Genomic DNA, 23,092 nt, shown 5'->3' on the forward strand with positions numbered 1-23,092 from the left:
TTGGGACGTGAGGAGCATTCGTGTTCAGTGGTAGTGATACATGTACAGCAGTTAGCATGCTGTTTGTTGTCCGTTAGGCACTCTGTATTGCTGACATTCCTCGAGAGTCCTGAGATCATTTCTTTTTGTCCCTGTCTGTCTCTCTCACTGCTGGCTCAGGCTAAATGAGCAGTGTTGTCAGGGGACCTGTTAGAAATGATATGGGCGCATCTCTTGCCTGGCCCTCTAACTCCTTGCCTCTCCATTGATGTTGTCTACCCCCAGCCTCAGCCTCCTGCTTCCATGGTCTTCCTCCCAGACCTTGTTGTTCAGCTCTGAAGCTCCCCACTCTGAGCCTGGCACTTGCTGACTGTCGCCCATCTCTTCAGCTCACTCACCCAGGGCTCACAGCAGTTTTCTGTCCTCCCTGAGAGCCCCCCTGCCTAAGGGCCCTGCCTGTTCTGTGCTCTCTCCCAGCCTGCCCATGCCCCTCTCCTCTTGTCACTCCTTGGACTCCTGAGTCTGTCCTTATAGTTGCTGTTTCCCAGGCTTCCGTGACTGTGGGGTGCTCCTCTCCCTCTCTGTTCCTGCCTGGCAAGATCCCAACCCTGGCTTGTCCCAGGAGCCTGGCTCCTCCTGCCTCCACCCTTGCAGTGAAACCATGCTGGAGGGAGCTGCTCCGCCTTGCTGGGGGTTCCTGGTGCCCCTCCACCTGAGGCTTTGCTGCCTCTGCTCCTCTGTGTGTCCTGCAGCTCCCGCCACCCCCGCAACTGGGGGCCCTTCTCTCCTCTGGGAGCTTCTGCCCGCTCCCCTGCTCCTGCTGTCACTCTTCCTAACCCTTGACTTTGCCTCACGCGTGAAAAACAGAGAGGCCCTGAGACTCAGTGAACGGCTTCTGTTTCCGTCATACATGAGCCCTCTGCCTGGAACCGGGCCTGTCCCTTCTCACCTTTCGGGGGCTTCCTGTGGTCCCCTCTCTCTCCAGAGCCATCAGCTTCTCCCTCCTTGTTGATGCGTCTCCACCAGCACCCAGTATACTCCACCATTACCGGGTTAAGAAGCATCTTCCTTGGCCCCCACACCCTTTCCTTGTGGCTTCCCCCGTCTCAGCAGCCCCCTGCCCTCACTTCCTTAGGCTTTGGCTGCCGTCACCTCATGCCCGGAACCCCATCCTGTGGAGGTCACTTAAGAGCTCCATGTGCCAAATCCAGGGTCTGTTTTGTGTCTTGGTTGACTTGACCTCCCAGCACTGTCGACTGCTCCTCCACGTTGGAGGACTCCTCCGTGCAGCTGCTGTGCCCTGGGGCTCAAGTTTTCCTGCCTCACCTGCTCCTGCTCTGATCCCTTGTTGACGCCTCTCCCCGATTTCTGAAGACCGGCAGGGTCCCGGCCCGGCCTCCCTGTGCGTTTCTTTCTCTGTGTTCCCCTGTGTGATGGTGGCCTGTGGCCTGTGGCCTGTGGCTCTCATGACTTCCCATGTGCTGGGGCCCAGGCACCACACCCCGGCGCCTGCTTGGCTCCCACATGTGGGCATCTCACGGGCACATCAGGTGTGGTATGCCCAAGAGAAGCCCTACACCTCCTCCAGGCTCAACCATGGCAGTAGATGGCACCACTGTCTGTTCATCGGTTGTTATTTCTGAGTTCTCTTCTTCCTCCCTCTTCCCACTCAGTCCATCAGCAAGTCCTGTGAAGCCTGTCTTCCAAGTAGAGGCCACACATGCCCACGTCTGTTTCTCCCCTTTGCCACTGTCCAAGCTGGAGGCAGTCACCCTGTGCGTCATCTCACAGCCAAACTGCTGCAGCCATGACTTACCTGGGCTTCCTCGTCCACTTCAATGCCTTGCAGTATCTTTTCTACAGAGCAGTCTGTAACGCTTTAAAAAAGTACATCATCTTATTGCTCCTCTGCATAAGCCCCTTGGTATCTTTGCATTATACTTGTAATAAAACCTAAAACAGAATATCTGACATACCTGTTTTTTTAAGAAAATACTGTGGTTCTTGTTGAACTCCTTTAGGGATCTAGTGATTGTGTTCTTTTAACCCCAATATGAGGTAGTAAGGCCTGTCACAGTCATCTGCTTGTTCTCCAGTCTCTCTGGGTTTGGGTTATGATATATGTGTTCCTTTTAGAGAGCTGTCTGGAACTCGAGAATCACGGCACCACAGACGTGAAATGGCATCTGTCATCTTTAGCTCCACCTTATGTCAAGGTCAGTCATGACTGCCTCAGATATAATCGTTTTAACGTTTAAACTTTTTCCAGGATGTTCTAAAAACTGACTAGGAGCATAGGTTGATATTGTTGGTTATTTGCTTGTTTGTTTTCTGAGACAAAAATCTTGCTCTGTCGCCCAGGCTGGAGTGCAGTGGTGTGAACACTGCTCACTGTAGCCTCAACCTCCCAGGCTCAAGTGATCCTCCAGCCTCAGCTTCCCATGTGGCTGGGACCACAGGTGTGTACCACCACGTCCAGCTAACTTTTTGTTTTTTTGTAGAGATGGAGCCTCACTTCACTGCCCAGTCTGGTCTCGAACTCCTGACCTCAAGCGATCTTCCCACCTCAGCCTCCCAAAGTGTTGGGATTACAGGTGTGAGCTGCTGCACCTGGCCTTGCTGGTTATTTGTTCCACCAATTCATTTAGTTGGTTTTCTCTTTAGATGAGGATGATATATGCCCAGTCTTTTTCACAAGATGGTTTTGAGAGTCAAATTAGAGAATATGTGTGGAAATACTTTGCTCCATTTTGCTCCATTTAATGCTGTCTCCTAGCCCTAATTTTATCTGAAATAACTGTATTTTGAGAAATACGTAAAAACCGTATTTCTGAGCATTGTATGTACACATGCATGGCTTTCCCCTCATGTTCTGAGTGCTGTCGTATGTTCCCAGCCAGCGGTGCAGCAAAGGGAGCTGAGCACTCTTTGCCAGTGAGTGGCAGCCTACTGTCTGTGGCAGTAGTCTCCACCAGGGCACCGCCTGAATTCAGTGGGTTTGTCATTGGTGGTGTTTAGAACAGGGCTGTGGTCTCTGCCATATATTTTGTGTGATAGTAACAGTTTTGAGCCATAATACTAACCAAATGTGTACAAAAAACAGTTTCTGGACCTACTGTGAAAAAATTAAAAACTACTTGGGAGGCTGAGGTGGGAGGATCGCTTGAGCCCAGGCTGTCGAGGCTGCAGTGAGCCATGATTGCGCCACTGCACGCCAGCCTAGGCAGCAGAGCAGGTATTACCCTGTCTTAAAAAAATAAGTAAATACAAATTAAAAGCTGGTATTGCATAAGTTATTAAAATGCACTTTCAACAGGGTCTTCAGAGTCTTTGAGCAAAAGATAGTTGTTTGACATTGTGATTCTCACCATAAAGATCACTATAGCCAGGGAACTGATAAAAGTCTCCTTGTGTGACCTCTCCTTTGGTGATGTGAGTCAGCATGATGGCCTTCTGCAGAGCTCAGTCAGGTAGCACTCCCATTTTGGGAATACCTTGCGTTCTCCTTTTCCACTGCTAAGTGTGGTGGTGTGTTCTCAGCAGCCGTAGAGGTAATAGTGTCTCTGTGGGATTGATCCGTTGGCTTTATGGTTTTTAATTTGTTTAAATGATTGCTTTGCAGGGAGTTGATGAAAGTGGAGACGTTTTTAGAGCCACCTATGCAGCATTCAGATGTTCTCCTATTTCTGGTCTACTGGAAAGCCATGGGATCCAAAAAGTAGGTTTCGATATTTTTTTCCATAGGCAGTTAGTAAGAACATCATGTAAATTGTCCAGGAGTGCCTCATTTGATTCCACCCATTTAGCTTGTTTCACCCAGAGCAGTGCTACTCACAGAGCCAGTGTGCACCCAAGAGAAGAGCCTGCCTCACTCACAATGCGCTGTAGCAGGCAGTCTTAGTGTGAAGAGCAGTCCGCTAAACAAAGTGGCGCACTTAGCAGTAAAGACCACAGACTGCCAGTGCTTACAGTCGTACTACACTGATGGAGATGAGAGTTTTGTCTATCAGCCGTAGCCAGAAAAACCTGCCATTACCCAAAAACAGTTCAGTGTTTGTGGCATAGTCAGCAGTGTATCTTCATGGGTGACAGATCCCTCCAGCTACTATGACCCTCTTAAATGTTAATTCATTTCTATACCTGACATATTCCCTTCAAATGTCTCCTAATAACACTAATCCCCCACCTGGCCTGAGCAATATACTTTTTCATTCTAATTGCTGAAGCTCACTGGCTCATTTATTAGACATTCAGACTGAAAGTAAGTTATAGAATGTAGCTGTGAACTCAGAAATGACCGTAAAAGAATCTTGAAGCAGCTGTAGCAGTTGTTGCAAACTACACACTTTACTGGGTGTGTATAACAGCCTTTCAGAGGATTTCTCACTTTTTTTGGAAAGACACACAGTTCTACACGTGTAGTTTAGTTCGTTTCCCAAACCACAACAGAAGCAAAGCAGAACGGGATAAACACACTGCTCGAATAGAGTTCAGCGTATGAGGCAGGATAAACACACTGCTCAAATAGAGTTCAGCGTATGAGGCAGGATAAACACACTGCTCGAATAGAGTTCAGCGTACGAGGCAGGATAAACACATTGCTCGTATAGAGTTCAGCGTACGAGGCGGGATAAACACACCGCTCGAATAGAGTTCAGCGTACGAGGCGGGATAAACACACCGCTCGAATAGAGTTCAGCGTACGAGGCGGGATAAACACACCGCTCGAATAGAGTTCAGCGTACGAGGCGGGATAAACACACCGCTCGAATAGAGTTCAGCGTACGAGGCGGGATAAACACACCGCTCGAATAGAGTTCAGCGTACGAGGCGGGATAAACACACCGCTCGAATAGAGTTCAGCGTACGAGGCGGGATAAACACACCGCTCGAATAGAGTTCAGCGTACGAGGCGGGATAAACACACCGCTCGAATAGAGTTCAGCGTACGAGGCGGGATAAACACACCGCTCGAATAGAGTTCAGCGTACGAGGCGGGATAAACACACCGCTCGAATAGAGTTCAGCGTACGAGGCGGGATAAACACACCGCTCGAATAGAGTTCAGCGTACGAGGCGGGATAAACACACCGCTCGAATAGGGTTCAGCGTACGAGGCGGGATAAACACACCGCTCGAATAGGGTTCAGCGTACGAGGCGGGATAAACACACCGCTCGAATAGAGTTCAGCGTACGAGGCGGGATAAACACACCGCTCGAATAGAGTTCAGCGTACGAGGCGGGATAAACACACTGCTCGAATAGAGTTCAGCATATGAGGAGGTATCGCAAAAAGAAACCCAACAAGAAAGACATCCCGTGTCAGTCGATCAGAAGACTTAACCTTGTTAAGGCAGCAGCACTCCCTAAATTGGTCTACATATTCAACACAGTCCCAGTCAAAACCCAAGCTGGGCCCAAAGCAGTCCACAGTTAATGCTGTTCCTATCAAACTACCAACGTCATTTTTCACAAAACTGGAAACAACTATGCTAAAATTCATACAAAGCCAAAAAACAACCTGAATAACAAAAGCAGTCCTAAGCAAGAAGAACAAATCTGGAGGCATCGTGCTACCTGACTTAAAACTATACTATAAGGCTACAGTAACCGTAACAGCATGGTAGCAAAACAAAAACAGACATACAAACCAGTGGAACAGAGTAGAGAACCCAGAAATAAAGCCACATACCTACAACCATCTGATCTTCAACAACTCAGCAAAAATAAGCAGTGGGGAAAGGACTCCCTAGGCAATAAACAGTGCTGGAATAGCTGGCTCACCATATGGAGAGGAATGAAATTGGACCCCTGCTTTTCACCACATACAAAGATTAACTCAAGGTGGATTAAATATTTGAACATAAGACCTCAAACTGTAAGAATCCTAGAAGAAAACTTAGGAAACACCATTCTGGACTTTGTTCTTGGGAAAGAATTTTTGACTAAATTCTCAAAAGCAACTGTAATAAAAAAAAAATTGACAAATGGGACCTAATTAAAGAGCTTCTGCACAGCAAAAGAAACTATCAACAGAGTAAACAGACAACCTACAGAAGAGGAGAAAACATTCACAAACTGTACATCTGACAAAAGTCTAATACCCGGGATCTATAAGGAACTTAAAACAATTGAACAAGCCCAAAACAATTCACCCCATTAAAAATGAGCAGACGACATGAACAGACACTTCTCAGAAGAAGACATACAAGCTGCCAACAAACATGAAACAATGCTCCAATCACTTATCATCAAGAAATGCAAATCAAAACTACAATGAGATACCATCTCACAGCCGTCAGTATGGCCGTTATTAAAAAGTCAGCAGCCTGGGCAACATGGCGAAACTCGGTCTCTGCAAAAAATACAGAAATTAGCTGGGCATGGTGCCACGCACCTGTAGTCCTACCTGCTTGGGAGGCTGAGGTGGGAGGATTGCTTGAACCCAGGAGGCAGAGGTTGTAGTGAACCGAGATTGTACCACTGCACTCCAGCCTGTGTGACAGGGTGAGACCCTGTCTTCAAAAAAATAAAATAAAAAGTCAAAAAACAATAGATGCTAGCAAGTCTGCAGAGAAAAGGGAATGCTTATACACTTAGTGTGAATGTAAATTAGTTCAGCCACCATGGAGACCAGTTTGGAGATTTCTCAAATAACTTAGAACTGCCATTCAACCCAGCAATCCCACTACTGGATATATACCCAAAAGAAAGCAAATTGTTCTACTAAAAAGATACATGCACTTGCACATTCATCACAGCACTATTCACAGTATCAGAGGCATGGATCAATCCACTGTTGATCACCCGTGGATTGGATAAAGAAATGGTGGATTGGTACATGTATATCATGGAATACTGTGCAGCCGTAGAATCAAATCACGTCCTTTGTAGCAACATGGATACAGCTGAAGGCGATTATCCTAAATGAATTAACACAGGAATAGAAAACCACATGCCACATTTTCTCACTTACAAGTTGGAGCTAAATATTGGGTACTCATAGACATAAAGATGACAGCAATAGAAACTGGGGACTACTGGAAGGGGGAAAAGGGCTGAAAAATTAACGATTGGGTACCTGGGTGATGGGATCATTCATTCCTCACACCCGAGCATCGTGCAGTATACCCAGGTAACAGACCTGCACATGTACTCCCTGAATCTAAAGTAAAAGTTGGAAAAGAAAAAAGGAACAACAATGGGCCCATAGTGGTAAAGATATAGGTGTCATGCATCTATTTTAAAAAGAAAAAAAATTGAAATTAATGAGCTAAGCAGTCAGTTGAAGAATGGTGAAAATAATAAATCCAAAGAAAGAAAAAAATGTTCTAAAGCAAAACATAGTGAAATTAAAAACAAAGAAATGAGAGAAGATTAACATCTCCAAAGCTGCTTTTTTGGAAAAAATAATAATAATAGACAAACCTTTGGCAAAATTGACCACAGCAGGAAAAAGACAATTTTACATAAAAAGCATTTGTCACACGAGAATCTAGCAGAATGAGATTAATCAAAAATTCAAAAAATTTTTTAAAGAATTAAAGGTAAATAAATGTGTTAGAAAAAGAATGACTTAAATATCAAAGATTTTTTAAATGCCTCTTTCACAAACCCCTCAAATATGTTTTCCAAAATGGTCTTTACGGGTTGTCCTGTGAATTTATACACCTTATACCATTGTATAACTTTGTCCCCTGCCCTGCAAAAAAATTGCACCAAAATCTAAGCCCACTTTATTCTTTGTTCATTCTAAGATTTAATGCACAGTTGTAATTAATCTAAATTTAGTTAAATAAAACATAGAAAAACTAATTTAAAAATAAATTCATCTGACTTTTGTTTTAAAATTGAAAGACTGATTCTGAAATCTATATAGATATACAAGAGACCTAGAATAATCGGACAATCTTGAAATAGAACAAAGTTGGAGGATTTTACACTCCGTGTTTTCAAAACTTACTACAAAGCCACATTATACAAAACAGTGTGGTTTTGACGGTACCATAGAACTATGGAATAGGATTGAGAGTCCCAAAATAAACCCTAATATTTATAGTTAATTGATTTTTTTTTTTTTTAAATAAGGGCACCAAGACAGTTCAATGGGGAAAGAATATTTTTCAACAAATAGTGCCTGGGAGAACTGGATAGCCACATGCAAAAGAATTCGAGTAAATTGGCCGGGCGCAGTGGCTCATGCCTGTAATCCCTGCACTTTGGGAGGCCGAGGCGGGTGGATCATGAGGTCAGGAGATTGAGACCATCCTGGATAACCCAGTGAAACCCCGTCTCTACTAAAAATACAAATAATTAGCCAGGCGTGGTGGTGGGCACCTGTAGTCCCAGCTACTCGGGAGGCTGAGGCAGGAGAATGGAATGAACCCAGGAGGTGGAGGTTGCAGTGAGCCGAGATGGCGCCACCGCACTCCAGCCTGGGTGACAGAGCGAGACTCTGTCTCAAAAAAAAGAATTAGGGTAGACTCTTACTGTATTAGGGTTCTCCAGAGGGACAGAACTAATAGGATATATGTATATACGAAAGGGAGGTTATTGGCTGGGCGCGGTGGCTCACGCCTGTAATCCCTGCACTTTGGGAGGCCAAGGCGGGCGGATCACGAGGTCAGGAGATCAAGACCGTCCTGGCTAACACGGGGAAACCCCGTCTCTACTGAAAATACAAAAATTAGCCGGTTGTGGTGGCGGCACCTGTGGTCCCAGCAACTCAGGAGGCTGAGGCAGGAGAATGGCGGGAACCCGGGAGGCGGAGCTTGCAGTGAGCCGAGACCGCGCCACTCACTCCAGCCTGGACGACAGAGCTAGACTGTGTCTCAAAAAAAGAAAAAGAAAAGGAGGTTATTAGGGAGAATTGACTCACACGATCACAAGGCGAAGTCACACGATAGGCCGTCTGCAAGCTGGGGAAGAGAGAAGCCCAGTAGCAGCTCAGTCTGAGTCTAAAAGCCTCAAGAGAGGGAAGCCAACAGTGCAGCCTTCAGTCTGTGGCCAAACTGTCAGAGGGCCCCTGGCCAAACACCAAGCACAAAGGCTGAAGAACTTGGAGTCTGATTTCCAAGGGCAGGAGGAACAGAAGGAAGCATCCAGCGCAGGATAAAAACGAAAGCCAGGAGACTCAGCAAGCAAGGTTATCTCACGTTCTTCCACCCGCCTCCTCCTAGCCTGCTGGCAGCTGATGTGCTCACCCACATTAGGGTGGGCGTTCCTCTCTCAATTCGCAGACTCAAGTGTCAGTCTCCTCTGGCAGCGCCCTCACAGACACACCCAAAAACAATACTTTAGCAGCCATCTAGGCCTCCTTCAATCTAATGGAGTCGACACCTAGTATTTGTGGGGTTTTGTTGTTGTTGTTGTTTTGAGTTGGAGTCTGGCTCTGTTGCCCAGGCTGGAGTGCAGTGGTTCAATCTTGGCTCAACCTCTGCCTCCCGGGTTCAAGTGATTCTCCTGCCTCAGCCTCCAAGTAGCTGGGACTACAGGCGCCCACCACCACGCTCGGCTAATTTTTTGTATTTTTAGTAGAGACGGGGTTTCACCATGTTAGCCAGGATGGTCTCGATCTCCTGACCACGTGATCCGCCTGCCTTGGCCTCCCAAAGTGCTGGGATTACAGACATGAGCCGCCGCGCCCGGCCTGAGTTGACACCTAATATTAACCATCACACTTACCTAGTACCATGTACAGAGATTCACTGAAAATCGACCACAGACCATAAACATTAGACCTAAAGCTATAAAACCTCTAAAAGACAACATAGGAATAAATCTTCATGACCTTAGGTTAAGCACTGGTTTCTTAGATTTGACACCAGTAAAGCACAAGCCACAAAAGAGAAAATAGGTGAATTATCAAAACCAAAAACATTTGTGCTTCAAACAAAACCATCAAGAGAATGAAAGACACAGAATAGGGACAAAAATTTGCAAATGATATTTTTGACAAAGGACTTGTATCCAGAATACGTGAAGAACTCTTACAACCCAGTAAAAAGACAAATGGCCCAATTTTTTAAATGAGCAGAGGATTTGAATAGACATTTTCCCAAAGAAAACATACAAGTGATCAATAAACATGTGAGAAGATGCTTAGAATTCCTAGTCATTAGCAAAATGCAATCAAAACAAGAAATAAAGTATCACTTAACACCTACTAAGATGGCTGTGAGTTTTAGAAAAACAGAAAATAACAAGTGTTGGTGAGGATGTGGGGAAATTGGAGCCCTCATGCATTGCTGGAGGGAATGTGAAATGGTACAGCCGCTGTGGAAAATAATTGGGCAGTTTCTTAGTAAGCCAAACGTAGAATTACTGTATGACCCAGCAGTTCCACCTCTGGATATACACTAGAAAAGTTGAAGCAGATTTTCAAACAAAAACGTGTTCACAGCAGTGTTATTCATAGTAGACAAAAAAGTGGGAACCACCCAAATGTCTGATGGATTGATAAACAAAATCTGGTATATCTGTAAAATGAAACATTATTTGGCAGTGAAAAGGAATGGAGTTTCTGGTACATGCTATATCCAGATGGATGAACCTTGAAAACATTGTGCTAAGTGAGAGAAGCCAGTCACAGAAGCCTACAGATGTGTGATTCTATTTGTGTGAAATGTCTAGGATATGCACATCTACAGAGAGAAAGTGGAGTGTGCTTGCTAGGGGATTAGCTGAGATACTGAGTGTTAAGAGTTCCCAGTATGTGCCTAGGGTGTAACATGCAGTAATACTGGTTTTCCCCTCCTCTGTTCTCTTGTGTTTTTGGTATTTGAAGGGGTATAGTTAGGATTTCGTAGTCCCGTAGTGCCCAGTGGTGGTTTTTACCCTTTCCTTTGGTTTTACCCTTTCCTTCCTTCATCTTCTCAGAGTCCAAGTCCATAGTGGTGTAATTCTCTAGTCAGATGCTCTCCTCTCCCTGACCAGTCCTACTTTTGCCTCCAGGCTCTCAAAAGCCTTGAGCTCAGGCTGACTGGGTTATTACGTTTAAGGGTCTGCGTGGGCAGAAATTAGGCCACTTACGTGTTTTAATGTTTAAGTCCAGACTCAGAAATACTGATTCATTGTTAACCTGATTCATTGTTAACTGATTGATTGTTAAGTGATCAGTATTATCAACACTAAATTATTTGATAAAGCTAAGGCTCTTAATATTGGTAACTGTTATAAAATGCTGTTTTTAAACATTACAGTTGTCCCATGATTGAGCTTTTTACAGATTGTACACATGCAGGGTGTGTTTATCACTGAGCTATGTGCCCAGGGTCACCGGCTGTGACTGACATTTGGAAGCTAATCACCATGCGAGCTGCCACTGTGGAGTGTCTGATGCTTGTCTTGTTGTGCCTCCTGTAGCCGCCGCCCCCCTCCCTGTTGTCCATCTTCCACAGCTCCTGGCCGCTGTGAGGCCTTTGTCCTGGTACTGCTTGGCCAGCAGAGGGTTCCATAAGCATTCGAGGGAAGACAATTGCGAGTCTGTGGTTGGACCTTCCTCGTGTAGGTGTTGTACTTGACAGCTTTAGTGCTTTCTGATAACATGTCCCCCCCACAGTAAAGCATTTATTGTACATTTTAAGGAATATGTCATATAAAGCCTTAAGCAAAAAGTGTTTTGGATCTGGTATAGTAACCTGTTAGAAATGAAATTGTCCAAATTCTTTCAATTAGTGGGAAAACTAGCCAGTGCAAAAGCATTTGTTCGTTTAATTTTTTTCATACCAAGTCTTCGAACTGGTAATCTAGCTGCCACTGTGTTGAATGATCAGTGTCTCAGTTTCTCTTCTGTGTGTATTTTGTAGGTCTCCATCACATTTTTGCCCAGAGGTAGAGGGGATTATGCCCAGTTTTGGGATGTTGAATGTCACCCTCTTAAGGAGCCTCACATGAAACACACTTTGAGATTCCAACTCTCTGGACAGGTGAGTAGTACACTGAATTTAAGTAAATCATTGTGTGTATTTTAAAAACAGAAAGGAAATTAACAAGAAAAATTGGCCTGAAAATGCAGAATATAGTCCCATAATCCTAATTTTCTTGTTTGTCTGTATTAATTGGCATGTTTGATGTCTGGGTTTGGCTATATTGTTCATACAGCCCATGAAACCCATGTTTGACTTAATCATGTAAGAAACTCTGTGTGCGTGTGCATCATGCATGCATGTGGGCACGTGAGAGAGAGAGGAACCAGGCAGTACAGAGTACAGAGCTTGCAATTTAGGGGATTTAAAAATCTTAAATCTCCTTTTAAAAATTTTTAAAGGAAATGGTAGAGTTCAAATAAGTAAATGTCCATATAGTTTCTTAGTTTTCATTTCTTCTTCCTTATCCTGTGATTTTTCTGTACAGAGCATCGAAGCGGAAAATGAGCCTGAAAACGCACCCCTTTCCACGGATTCCCTCGTTAAAATCGATCATTTAGTGAAGCCCCGAAGACAAGCTGTGTCGGAGGCTTCTGCTCGCATACCTGAGTATGTTGTTTCTGTCATTCTTACGAGTTTTTTACCAGTACTTTATTGAGGAATAGAGTCAGTAAAATGCTTGATGACTTTACCTGAGTTCACATGCGTTACCAGCACTCCAACCACAATACAGAATATTCCTCTCGCCCAAAAATTTCTTACCTGTCCCTTTGCAGTCAAGATCCGTCCTGTTCTGATTTCTGTCATCATAGATTCGTTTTGCTTGAACTTCACATATATACATATGTATGTATATATTCTTTGTGTCTGGCTTCTTTTTCTCCACATACTATTTTTAAGAATTCATTCATGTTATTGAATGTACCTATAGTTCATTTCTTTTTATTGTTTGGTATTGCATTAAATGAACATGTCACAATTTATTCATTTTCCTGTTGACTTTTGGATGTCTTATAATTTGGAACTCTTATGAATTAAGGTGCTTTGAACATTACTTTATGTGCATTTCTGAAGATGACAAACATTTTCATTTCTTTTGAGTAAAAATACCTAATTTTACCCAAAATTGCCGGGTCACATGATAACCATGTGTTAAACTTTAAAATAAACTGCCAAATAGTTTTCCCTAAATAGTTGTACCATTTTATGTTCCCATAAACAGCATATGAAAGTAGATTCTTAAAAAGCTTTAAAATGTAAAACTTATACCAGCCGCATATATAGCTTTAATGAGAATATTATTTAGTATTATACCTAATGAAAATATTTCTTATAATCCTTAATTAGTAATTAGGTCTAATTAAGTTCTGGAGGAAGATGCCTGGAAAGACAATATATGTAAAATATCTGCTGAATTTAATATAAATTTAGTCATTTATTTTTTGGGAGCCAATAATGCATTTGGAAGAAATTAGAGCCCTTTAAAGAATGCGTGTTCTGGCTGGGCGCGGTGGCTCAAGCCTGTAATCCCAGCACTTTGGGAGGCCGAGACGGGCGGATCACGAGGTCAGGAGATCGAGACCATCCTGGCTAACACAGTGAAACCCTGTCTCTACTAAAAATACAAAAATAGCCGGGCATGGTGGCGGGTGCCTGTAGTCCCAGCTACTCGGGAGGCTGAGGCCGGAGAATGGCGTAAACCCGGGAGGCGGAGCTTGCAGTGAGCTGAGATCCGGCCACTGCACTCCAGCCTGGGCGGCAGAGCGAGATTCCGTCTCAAAAAAAAAAAAAAAAAAAAAAAGAATGCGTGTTCTTGGCACACTCCCTCTGGCTGTTACGCCTCACTTCTTTCTCGCCCTCTGAGCCCCGTCCTCCACGTCTCCCTTCTGGAGACACAGCCTCGCCAACCCACAGCTCACACTGGCTGGGGGGAAACAAACAAGAAACGAGGAGAAGTTACAGAGGCAGCTTGGTCTGTGAAACCTGGGAAGGACTTGCCTGAAAGGGGACATTTAAGTTGAGGAGGATGAGTGGAAATGGCCTAGGTGAGGAGGGTGGGAGAAGTTCCCAGGAGCCGTTCGGCGTGAGAGGGGAGTGGGGGGGCAAGGCCAGAGCTGGGCCTAGGAGGTGGCTGCTCTTCTGGAGAGCTGGGAAGCCGGGAGTGACATGATCGGGTGTGCGTGTATAGGACAGTCCCCTGGCTGTGGTGTGACTGATAGGATGGAGGTGAGGAGGGGCTATTTTAAAGGAGTCCAGGAGTAAAATAGTGTCAAGGAATAGGAAGAGAACGGGCAGACTGGAGATAGGAGGGCCTCTGCGATGGACTGGATGACGGGTGATGGCTGTGAGAAGGTCGGCTTCCGGATACCATTCAGCAAACACAAGTGGAGGATCAGGTTTGAGGACAAAAATCACAAGTTCATTTTTGTATTTGTGGAGACTGAAGGTGTTTGAGCTATCCTGAGGGACCATTGTGTATTGACTGAATAGATAGGGCTGCTGGGGGCTGCCCCTGTGAGGGGAAGGTCAGATGCACAGAGAGTTGGGGGTGGAGGGGAGCCTGCGGAGACCCGGGAGTGGCTGGAGAAAGGGGAGGTAGATGTGCAGGGTTCAGGAAGCCCAGGCAAGAGCCAGTGCCACCGCCAGCAAACATTGCCTGGAGGCCATACCTGCATCAGGCGCTTGGAGCAGCCTGTGTCCCGGTGATAGTGAAGTACAGTTGGTACTGCAGCGTGAGGGGCCAGGTGAAGTGAACTGAGGTAAAGGGCCACCTTCATACAAACTGGGCTTCTGGCCGGTAGAGACCCAGGCTGTGAGGAGAGGGAGGCCTACCCTGCACACTTCGTGAGAGGATTCCTGCTGTCATCTTCTTCACGTAAATTAGATAAGTTGTCATTACAAAACCTATATTTGAAAATAAATCGCCAGGAAAAACACAAATTAATGGCAATACTACATAATTTTAATATATAAAAATAGTTTTAAGTTACTGTAGATTTCAAATTCTTAACTTTTACGTCTATTCCCAAAGCAGGCAGCTTGATGTGACTGCTCGCGGAGTTTATGCCCCAGAAGATGTGTACAGGTTCCTGCCGACTAGTGTAGGGGAATCACGGACACTCAAAGTCAATCTGCGAAATAATTCTTTTATTACACACTCGGTAAGTTGGAAATATTACTATGGGTTTTGGAAAAATAAATGCATTCAACTCAGATAACAAACATTTTCCTGATGATTCTATAGACTATATTTAAGTTTTGTAATGAGGTAATTTTTAAAAATGCAATATAAAGTCAGGTGCAGTGACTGACACCTGTAATTCAGGACTTTGGGAGGCCAAGGCAGGGGGATTGTTTGAGCCCGGGAGTTTGAGACCAACCTGGGCAATATAGTAAGACTCCATCTCTACCAAAAAAAAAAAAAAATTAACAGGGCATGGTGGCACGTACCTGTAGTCCCAGCTACTTGGGTGGGGGCTGAGATGAGAGGATCGCTTTAGCCTGGGAGGGTGAGGCTGCAGTGAGCCATGATTGTGCCACTGCACTTCAGCCAGGGTGACAGAGCAAGACCCTGCTCCCATCCCCCCCAGAATTCCTTAATGTTGTATTTGAAAATAAACCCACTGGAAGTTCATCACCCTTTACTTGAAAATCAAAAATTTGTTTTTATATTTTAATTTTTAACTTTTTCTTTTTCTTCTGTACTATTATACACACATATTTCTGGACAGCCTTTAGTTAAAACTAGATTAAATTCATGTTAAAATTTTCTTAAATATGTTTTCATTGCATTAGCATTTGTTGTCCTACCTAATTTTGTGGCAATACCTAAATTTACGAAATGTATCTGTAATAAATAAATGCATGGTATGCTTATATATGCTAAAAGATCTAATTTTCCTAACTTTATAAGTGTTTTCTATTAAATTCCAGCTGAAGTTTTTGAGTCCCAGAGAGCCATTCTATGTCAAACATTCCAAGTACTCTCTGAGGTAAGTATATCGCAGATCACAGGGTTCTCATCAGCGATGCAGGACTTTTGTTTCTTGGGAGTTGGGGCTTGTGAGGTCTCCTCTGCTGCAGGTCCTCCAGATTCCTCACCAGCACCGAACAGCGTTAATCAAATGAGTGTTCGCAAGTAGAAGCAGAGAAAAGGAGCCTGCAGGGGACAGCTCCGACTGTCCGTGGTGCACTTAGCAGTGCCATGCCGCAGGGCGCAGCATTTGGGCTGGTGTGACTCCTCCCACCCAGGATTTGCAGCCACATAAATCTTAGAGCTGTAATCATCTTAAGATTGACTTTTAGAGTAATTCCTGTTTCAAATGTTATTTCACTGGTACGCTGAGAGTCAAGGACTTAGATTTTCATTAATTGGGACAAAAACCTTTCCAGGTTAATTGGGAAAACTTTTATTGTGTTTTTCAGTTGCCATTCTTCAGACCCCGCTTACTATTCTTAATCAGGGCCTCATTTTCTTATCATCCTTGCTAATTTTCTTTTCTATATGATGCACGTTTAGGTTGAACTCTCGAACTGGGTTGTCATTGTTATTTAGAACTTAATAGTAGGGTTCTGTTGGACTTAATGCTGAAGAATAATTTTAATTTCATCTTTGAATCTTTTAAGTCATTTAATTATTGTAAAGTCTCTCATTTTAGCATTAGGAGACTATTCCAGAAACATGTTCTATTCTATGAAAATTTGGACCACTCTGCAATCATTCTAGGCCTGCCATTTATTCACTTACTAAGACCAGTGGTGCTCTACAATTGAAGCTCACTCACAGCCCTGGATACTGGAAAGGTGGCTTGATTGAAGACTGTTCCTTCTACCTTACTCTTTCTTTTTATTCTTATGTCTCTTACACCACCTCTTCCTTCTATGGACTATAAAATATTTTAATATGCTTGAGGGCTAAACCCTTCCTTTCGCTCCCAGGAGACTGAAGGCACAAACTATAGATTTTAGTTCTGAAAATTCAACAATGAATACATCTAAAAATTATATACTTGATAAACTCTTTGGCCTCAATTTCCTTATTTGTAAAATGGGGATGCCAATGCTAGCTACTGACAGCATAGAATTGTGAGGAATATAAGAGATGTGGTAATAATGCCCAGACATAGCAAGTGTCAGTGTCAATATCTTCATCATCATCATCATCATCATCATCATCAAATCTTCCCTGTAGGTGACCTTGGCTGGCAGGATGCATCAACGCTCACTCTACAGATTTTGATAGAACCTCATTTTATTATCAATGTGTCTTCATTTAATCCCTGTGACAACTACATAGAAGAGAAAGGCCCAAGTTTAAAAATCAGCCAAATTCAAGTTTTCCAACTTCTGTTCTCCAAGTTCTCCTCTCATAGTAGTCTGTGGATCTCTCCAGTTATTGTAGGCTGCCCCAATTGATTTGAGACTAGTGAGTGATGCTCTAGTGTGTGTAATAATAGGTTGGAACTACTAACATACATGGTAGCACGACTGCAGAGGCAATTAGTTTATTCAGAAAAAGATCATTTAAATTTCTAATTGTTGTAACTATTTTTAGTAACTGAGTACAAATAGATACTGAATAAATTATCCTGAACACTGTTATTATCTAAACTCAAATTTTATCATAACTGCATTATTCATTCTGCTTCCTCGGATTGGGTCACATCCCACATCTTCACCAGCAAAATGTTTTGCAGGGTATATTTTTGAACATGCAGTGGATCAATGGAATACTTCTGTAAAAACTGGCATACATCTGTCACAAATTGGAAGGACTTTAGATTTTTATTTCAAGGAGCTCTTCTTACCTTAAAAAATATTTTTTTAGGCCGGGTACGGTTGCTCACACCTGTAATCCCAGCACTTTGGGAGGCCGAGGCAGGCGGGTCCCGTGAGGTCAGGAGTTTGGACCAGCCTGGCCAACATAATGAAACCCCATCTCCACTAAAACTACAAAAATTAGCCACACATGGTGGCAGGCGACTGTAATCCCAGCTACTTGGGAGGCTGAGGCGGGAGAATAGCTTGAACCTGGGAGGCGGTTGTTGTAGTGAGCTGAGATCACGCCACTGTACTCCAGCCTGGGCAACAAGAGTGAAACTCTGTCTCAAATTTAAATAAACAAATAAATAAAATATTTTTCAAAGCTTCTAAACAAAGTTTCATTAAAAAAATTATCTTGAATAGTACCAACTTTAAAAAAAGAATATTTACATACACCCCATCCTCATCTGTAGTTTTGATAAAGCATCATTATTTAAAATAACTTGTTAAATTGCAGCTTTATGTCACTGTTCTCCATTTTATGGCTAGGTATGAGGCAGTCAAAACTTCCCTGCAGTTAAACATTCATTTTCCAACTTCCATTATTGAATACGTCGTCATTTCAGATTCTTTTTTGATGTTATATTCTTTGCTTAATTTGCCTTCACAGATTTTTTTAAAAGAATTGCTTTTCTGCCAAAATTTGTGGGCCAATTCAGATTTGACTCTTTGCAGAGAAAGAACCTAAACCTATTTCATCACAATAGTGCTACAGATGGCGGAGTCTATTTCTGACATGGAGTGTAGGGACAAGACCAGCCGAGTGGGAATCAGACAAGGGGATTTTTGAAAGATGCCTAGAACATTTTTAATGAGAAGCTCGTCTCAATGAGATGACATTTTGCTTAGCTTCAACTTGTTTTCTATAAACCACTTTTGAGAGATGAAATGTGTTTCTTGCTGGTCATGTAAAAGTAGACATTTTTGTGGACGTGAACTTGTAGACTTGCCGTCCCAGTGCTTGAAATTAAGAGTCACAAATTACAGCACTGCCCTCCTGTGCAGCCTGTGTCATGTTAATGGCATCAGAAGGAACTTAGAAACATGAGAAACTATTTTTAAATTAAGCAAAATTTGGACAGTTCAATTAAGTTAGCATTTAAAATAGTATCGCAAGGTGCATAGTTTGTACTCTGAACATATTTAAATCTTTTTAAACTTTGATGCTTTGAAGATAAATTTGAATGAAATAATTTTATACTTTATTAGTGGCAGACACTTAAGTTATTCCGATTATGGTGAGTTTCCAGAAAATCTTCATCGATACTATCACTATGGGGCTATAGGGTAAATGCATGATAGTATCGATTTCAGCAATAGCTTTAATAGCAGCAGCTCATTGTAAATTTGGTAAAGTATGAGTAAGAAAATCGTGTGTATGAAGTACTAATTCTGTGATCTGTTTAACCAAATGAACTAAACTCTGGGTTACAGGAAACTTTTTAAGTAAATTTTAGGCAAAGAAAGGTGGAAAGACTGGCTCCTTTATAACAGAGAATGGCCTGTGTTGACCTTGGAGAAGCAGCAGGACAGTAGAGGCAGATGCCACAGGAACCCCAGTGACAGTTCTTACCACAGAACTGAAGTCATAGACACTTACGGCATTGTGTGCTGTTGTATTTGTCCCAAACACGAGACACTGTGACTTTAGACAAAGGCTTACAAAACATAATTGCCAGATGAGAGCAACAGTTAGCTTGCCTTGGCAGTGGAACAAAATCTGTGTTCTTAAAGCCCTGAGAAGCAATTCCCAGCCTTTCGTTAATCACAGTTTTCATTTGTTAGATCACCCTGTGCTCTATGACACCATTAACTACACATTTCCAAAGTAATAATAGGAATATAGTCATCTGTAGGGTACAGGAGATACTTACAAAGAAGCACTTTTTCCAAGGCCCCGGGAGCCGTGGGGCTGCTCTCTGTAAGCCCCGGCACTAGCCCGGGAAAGTGGCTGTTCCTCGTAGGCTGTCAACTGGTTCCAGCTGAAGGAGGCAGAAGAGTTCCCCCAAGAAGGCACAGGGGTTTTGCCCAGTGCGGAGGTCGGTAAGCACGAATGTATGATAGATTGTAAGTAAGGTAATAGGGAAAAGGAAACATTGCTAACAGGTTTTTTTTGTAAGGGTTCTTTTTTGAGGGTTCTAAGTGATCTCTTTCTTATCTTTTTTAAAAGAATTTATGTTTCTACTTAGTCCCAAAAAGCATCTTTCTCTTAACCTATTGTTTCATGCACATCTTTTTTTTTTTTTTTTTTTTTTTGAGACGGAGTCTCACTCTGTCGCCCGGGCTGGAGTACAGTGGCCGGATCTCAGCTCACTGCAAGCTCCGCCTCCCGGGTTTACGTCATTCTCCTGCCTCAGCCTCCCGAGTAGCTGGGACTACAGGCGCCCGCCACCTCGCCCGGCTAGTTTTTTGTATTTTTTTAGTAGAGACGGGGTTTCACCGTGTTAACCAGGATGGTCTCGATCTCCTGGCCTCGTGATCCGCCCGTCTCGGCCTCCCAAAGTGCTGGGATTACAGGCTTGAGCCACCGCGCCCGGCCTGTTTCATGCACATCTAATCCCAGCTGAGGTGTGGTAGCTAATAGGTTTCAAACGCCTCAACTGTGCCCTCATGTCCTTGCACAGTGCAGGGTGCACAATCCTGGCAGACCTTGCCTGTCATTTGAGAGAGAAGGACAGTTCCTAGAAAAGTGACAAGCCAAGGAACAGAGTTGTCATTGAGCTGCAGTGACTTCTCACCCATGTGTGGGAACAAATTTTATTACCTTTTTCAGTTTCTTTGATAATGGTGTTACCTTGCATGTGCTAATGTACTGGCTTTTTTTTTCTGTAGAAAGTGTTCCTTTAAAAAAATGTTTCGGGCCGGGCATGGTGGCTCATGCGTGTGATCCCAACATTTTGGGGGAGGCCAAGACGGGCGGCTCATCTGAGGTCAGGAGTTCAAGATCAGCTTGGCCAACATGTGAAACCCTACCTCTACTAAAAATACAAAAAGTAGGCCAGATGCGGTGGCTCACACCTGTAATCCCAGCACTTGGGGAGGTCGAGGAGGGCAGATCATGAGGTCAAGAGATCAAGACCATCCTGGCCAACATGGTGAAACCCTGTCTCTACTAAAAATACAAAAATTAGCTGGGCATGGTGGCGGGCGCTTGTAGTCCCAGCTACTCAGGAAGCTGAGGCAGAAGAATTGCTTGAACCCAGGAGGCAGAGGTTGCAGTGAGCCGAGATCGTGCCACTGCACTCCAGCCTGGCAACAGAGCGAGACTCCGTCTCAAAAAAAAAAGTAACCAGACCTGGTGACGTATGCCTGTAGTCCCAGCTACTCAGGAGGTTGAGTCAGGAGATTGGCTTGAACCAGGGAAACAGGTTGCAGTGAGCTGAGATTGCACCACTGCACTCCAGCTTGGGCGACAGAGCGAGAATCCATCTGAAAAAAAAAATGTTTTGAAAGAAAAGAAAGAAGTGTAGTTGCTAGAATTTGTAGGTTGCACTAAGCCCTTTCCACGTAGATGGGGCCTGCAGGGAGCTGGAGCTGGGTGTACACAGCCTGATGGCCTCTCTGCTCCCTAAATGTGTTTCTGCTCTGCGTGCCTTTGCAGGTAAATCCATCATAGCTAGAGAGAGGATCTGAACTAGACCTCCCCACTGGGTTCAGAGGACTTTCCCACTACCTTTTCCCGTGTGTGTGTGTGTGTGTGTGTGTGTGTGTGTGTATGTGTGTGTGTGTGTGTGTGTGTAGATTAAATGAGTTCTTAATAATAGTACTACAAAGTACTTTTTAAAGTATATCCATCTTGCTGGGAGTGTTCTATAGCTGTATTAAATGTTGTAGTTCTTTCTAAATTGCATTCCAGTTTATTCCACGTATCTGTAAATCTAAAGCAGATGATATATTTTAATCACAGTAGACTTAAATTTTCAGTTTAATATAGAACAGTTCTACATTCTGTGATGAAATTTGTTAATAATGAGTTCTTCCAGAGATTTGTTTTGGGATATTTTATTATTTTTAGTAATTCATACGTTATAATGCCTCTTAAATAGGCAAATGGTACTATATATATCCAAGTATTGACCGCCAACATGAAACAGAAAATTGTAGCTAATGCCATGGGCCAGATTAGATTTTTTTTAAAAAGTACGTTATCTTTGACATGGTAAAACAAGTGTAATGCATTTGGAAAAAATAACCCAGCCTTTAAATAAAAATATAGAAAGATATACATACACACCTTTGCGCTATATAGATATATTTAAGAACATACATTATCTGTATTATCAGTTATATCCAGGAAAAGGCTTTGAAATACTGAAGCTGTTTTCTAAACCTCGTGCCCGGTGTACTCTTGTGCACCCAAGAGCCGACACTGCTGGGTTTTTCAGGACAGATGCTGGAAACCGAAACGTACATCACTTCTGGTTGCCAGGCTTTAAAACACACAGCTCTGAGACAAGACTAAGGGGTGAAGTTCCTTCCCCTGAGCTCAGAATGTCCACTTAAAAACGGCTAAGCCTTGAGGTTGATGACATCACATGGGCTGTGTGTCATACGCGTGTAGCCTCATTCACACTGTGAATAACTTGTTAAATTGCATATTTTGAGGTGTATTTTGAAGCTCTTAGGACATAGTTTTAGGGACAAAAACAAACCCCCCAGAATACTATTTTTAACCATAGGGCACTCGTTACCTGCCTCTATATACTGTAATCTGAAAGTAAAGTTTCTAGAATATTTTTGATGAAAGTTTCGAGCCGGGCGTGGTGGCTCACGCCTGTAATCCTAGCACTTTGGGAGACCAAGGCGGGCGGATCACTTTAGGCCAGGAGTTTGAAATCAGCCTGGCCGACATGGTGAAACCCCGCCTCTACTAAAAACACAAACGTTAGCTGGGTGCGGTGGCGGGCGCCTGTAATCCCAGCTACTCAGGAGGCTGAGGCAGGAGAATTGCTTGAACCCGGGAGGCCGAAGTGGGGTGCCATTGCACCCCAGCCTGGGCGTCAGGAGTGAAACTACGTCTCAAAAAAAAAAAAGTTTCATATGAATTTTAGAGCAAAACCTGCACAGCCCATTAATGATAGGGTTGGGACAAGTTGTTTTAATCTTTCCAGTACAATATGCTATCTGGACTGAGTAAAACGGGCAATTAGGGTGTTCCCGAACCCTTTCTTAGGTAGATAGCTTTTGCAGGCAGAATATAAAACTGTATATATGATAGTTTAGACATCTTATTTTCCTTTTTGTATATTAATAGTTGCTGGATAGCCAGGAATATATATGTATGTAATACTGTTTTAATCCAGTTTTAGATTTTTCTCTCCTTTGTGTCATTTTCTCTTTAAATAATAGCATCAAAGAAATTATAAATACATTTAAGCTGAATGTGGCTTGACCGAGCTCTTTCGTCAACACCTGAGCCAGG

At 43.4% G+C, this 23,092-nt stretch overlaps 1 protein-coding gene across 11 annotated transcripts in view; it reads left to right on the forward strand.

Annotated features, from left to right (window-relative positions):
- LOC105478933 (centrosomal protein 192) overlaps positions 1 to 23,092 on the forward strand; it is a 144,056-nt gene that overhangs the window by 120,398 nt on the left and 566 nt on the right. For 6 of the 11 annotated variants that reach the window (XM_011736671.3, XM_024791955.2, XM_024791954.2 and 3 more), the window contains 6 exons: positions 2,116 to 2,195; positions 3,602 to 3,697; positions 11,788 to 11,907; positions 12,335 to 12,456; positions 14,879 to 15,008; positions 15,781 to 15,839. In XM_011736671.3, the coding sequence (XP_011734973.2) occupies positions 2,116 to 2,195; positions 3,602 to 3,697; positions 11,788 to 11,907; positions 12,335 to 12,456; positions 14,879 to 15,008; positions 15,781 to 15,839 (607 nt within the window). Of the gene's footprint in view, positions 1 to 2,115; positions 2,196 to 3,601; positions 3,698 to 11,787; positions 11,908 to 12,334; positions 12,457 to 14,878; positions 15,009 to 15,780; positions 15,840 to 16,505; positions 19,924 to 23,092 lie in introns of those variants that run through there. The other 5 variants (XM_024791953.2, XM_024791956.2, XR_011617172.1 and 2 more) reach the window with 4 other exon arrangements.

This window comes from Macaca nemestrina, chromosome 19 (assembly GCF_043159975.1).
Source record: "Macaca nemestrina isolate mMacNem1 chromosome 19, mMacNem.hap1, whole genome shotgun sequence".
Taxonomy (NCBI): Eukaryota; Metazoa; Chordata; class Mammalia; order Primates; family Cercopithecidae; genus Macaca; species Macaca nemestrina.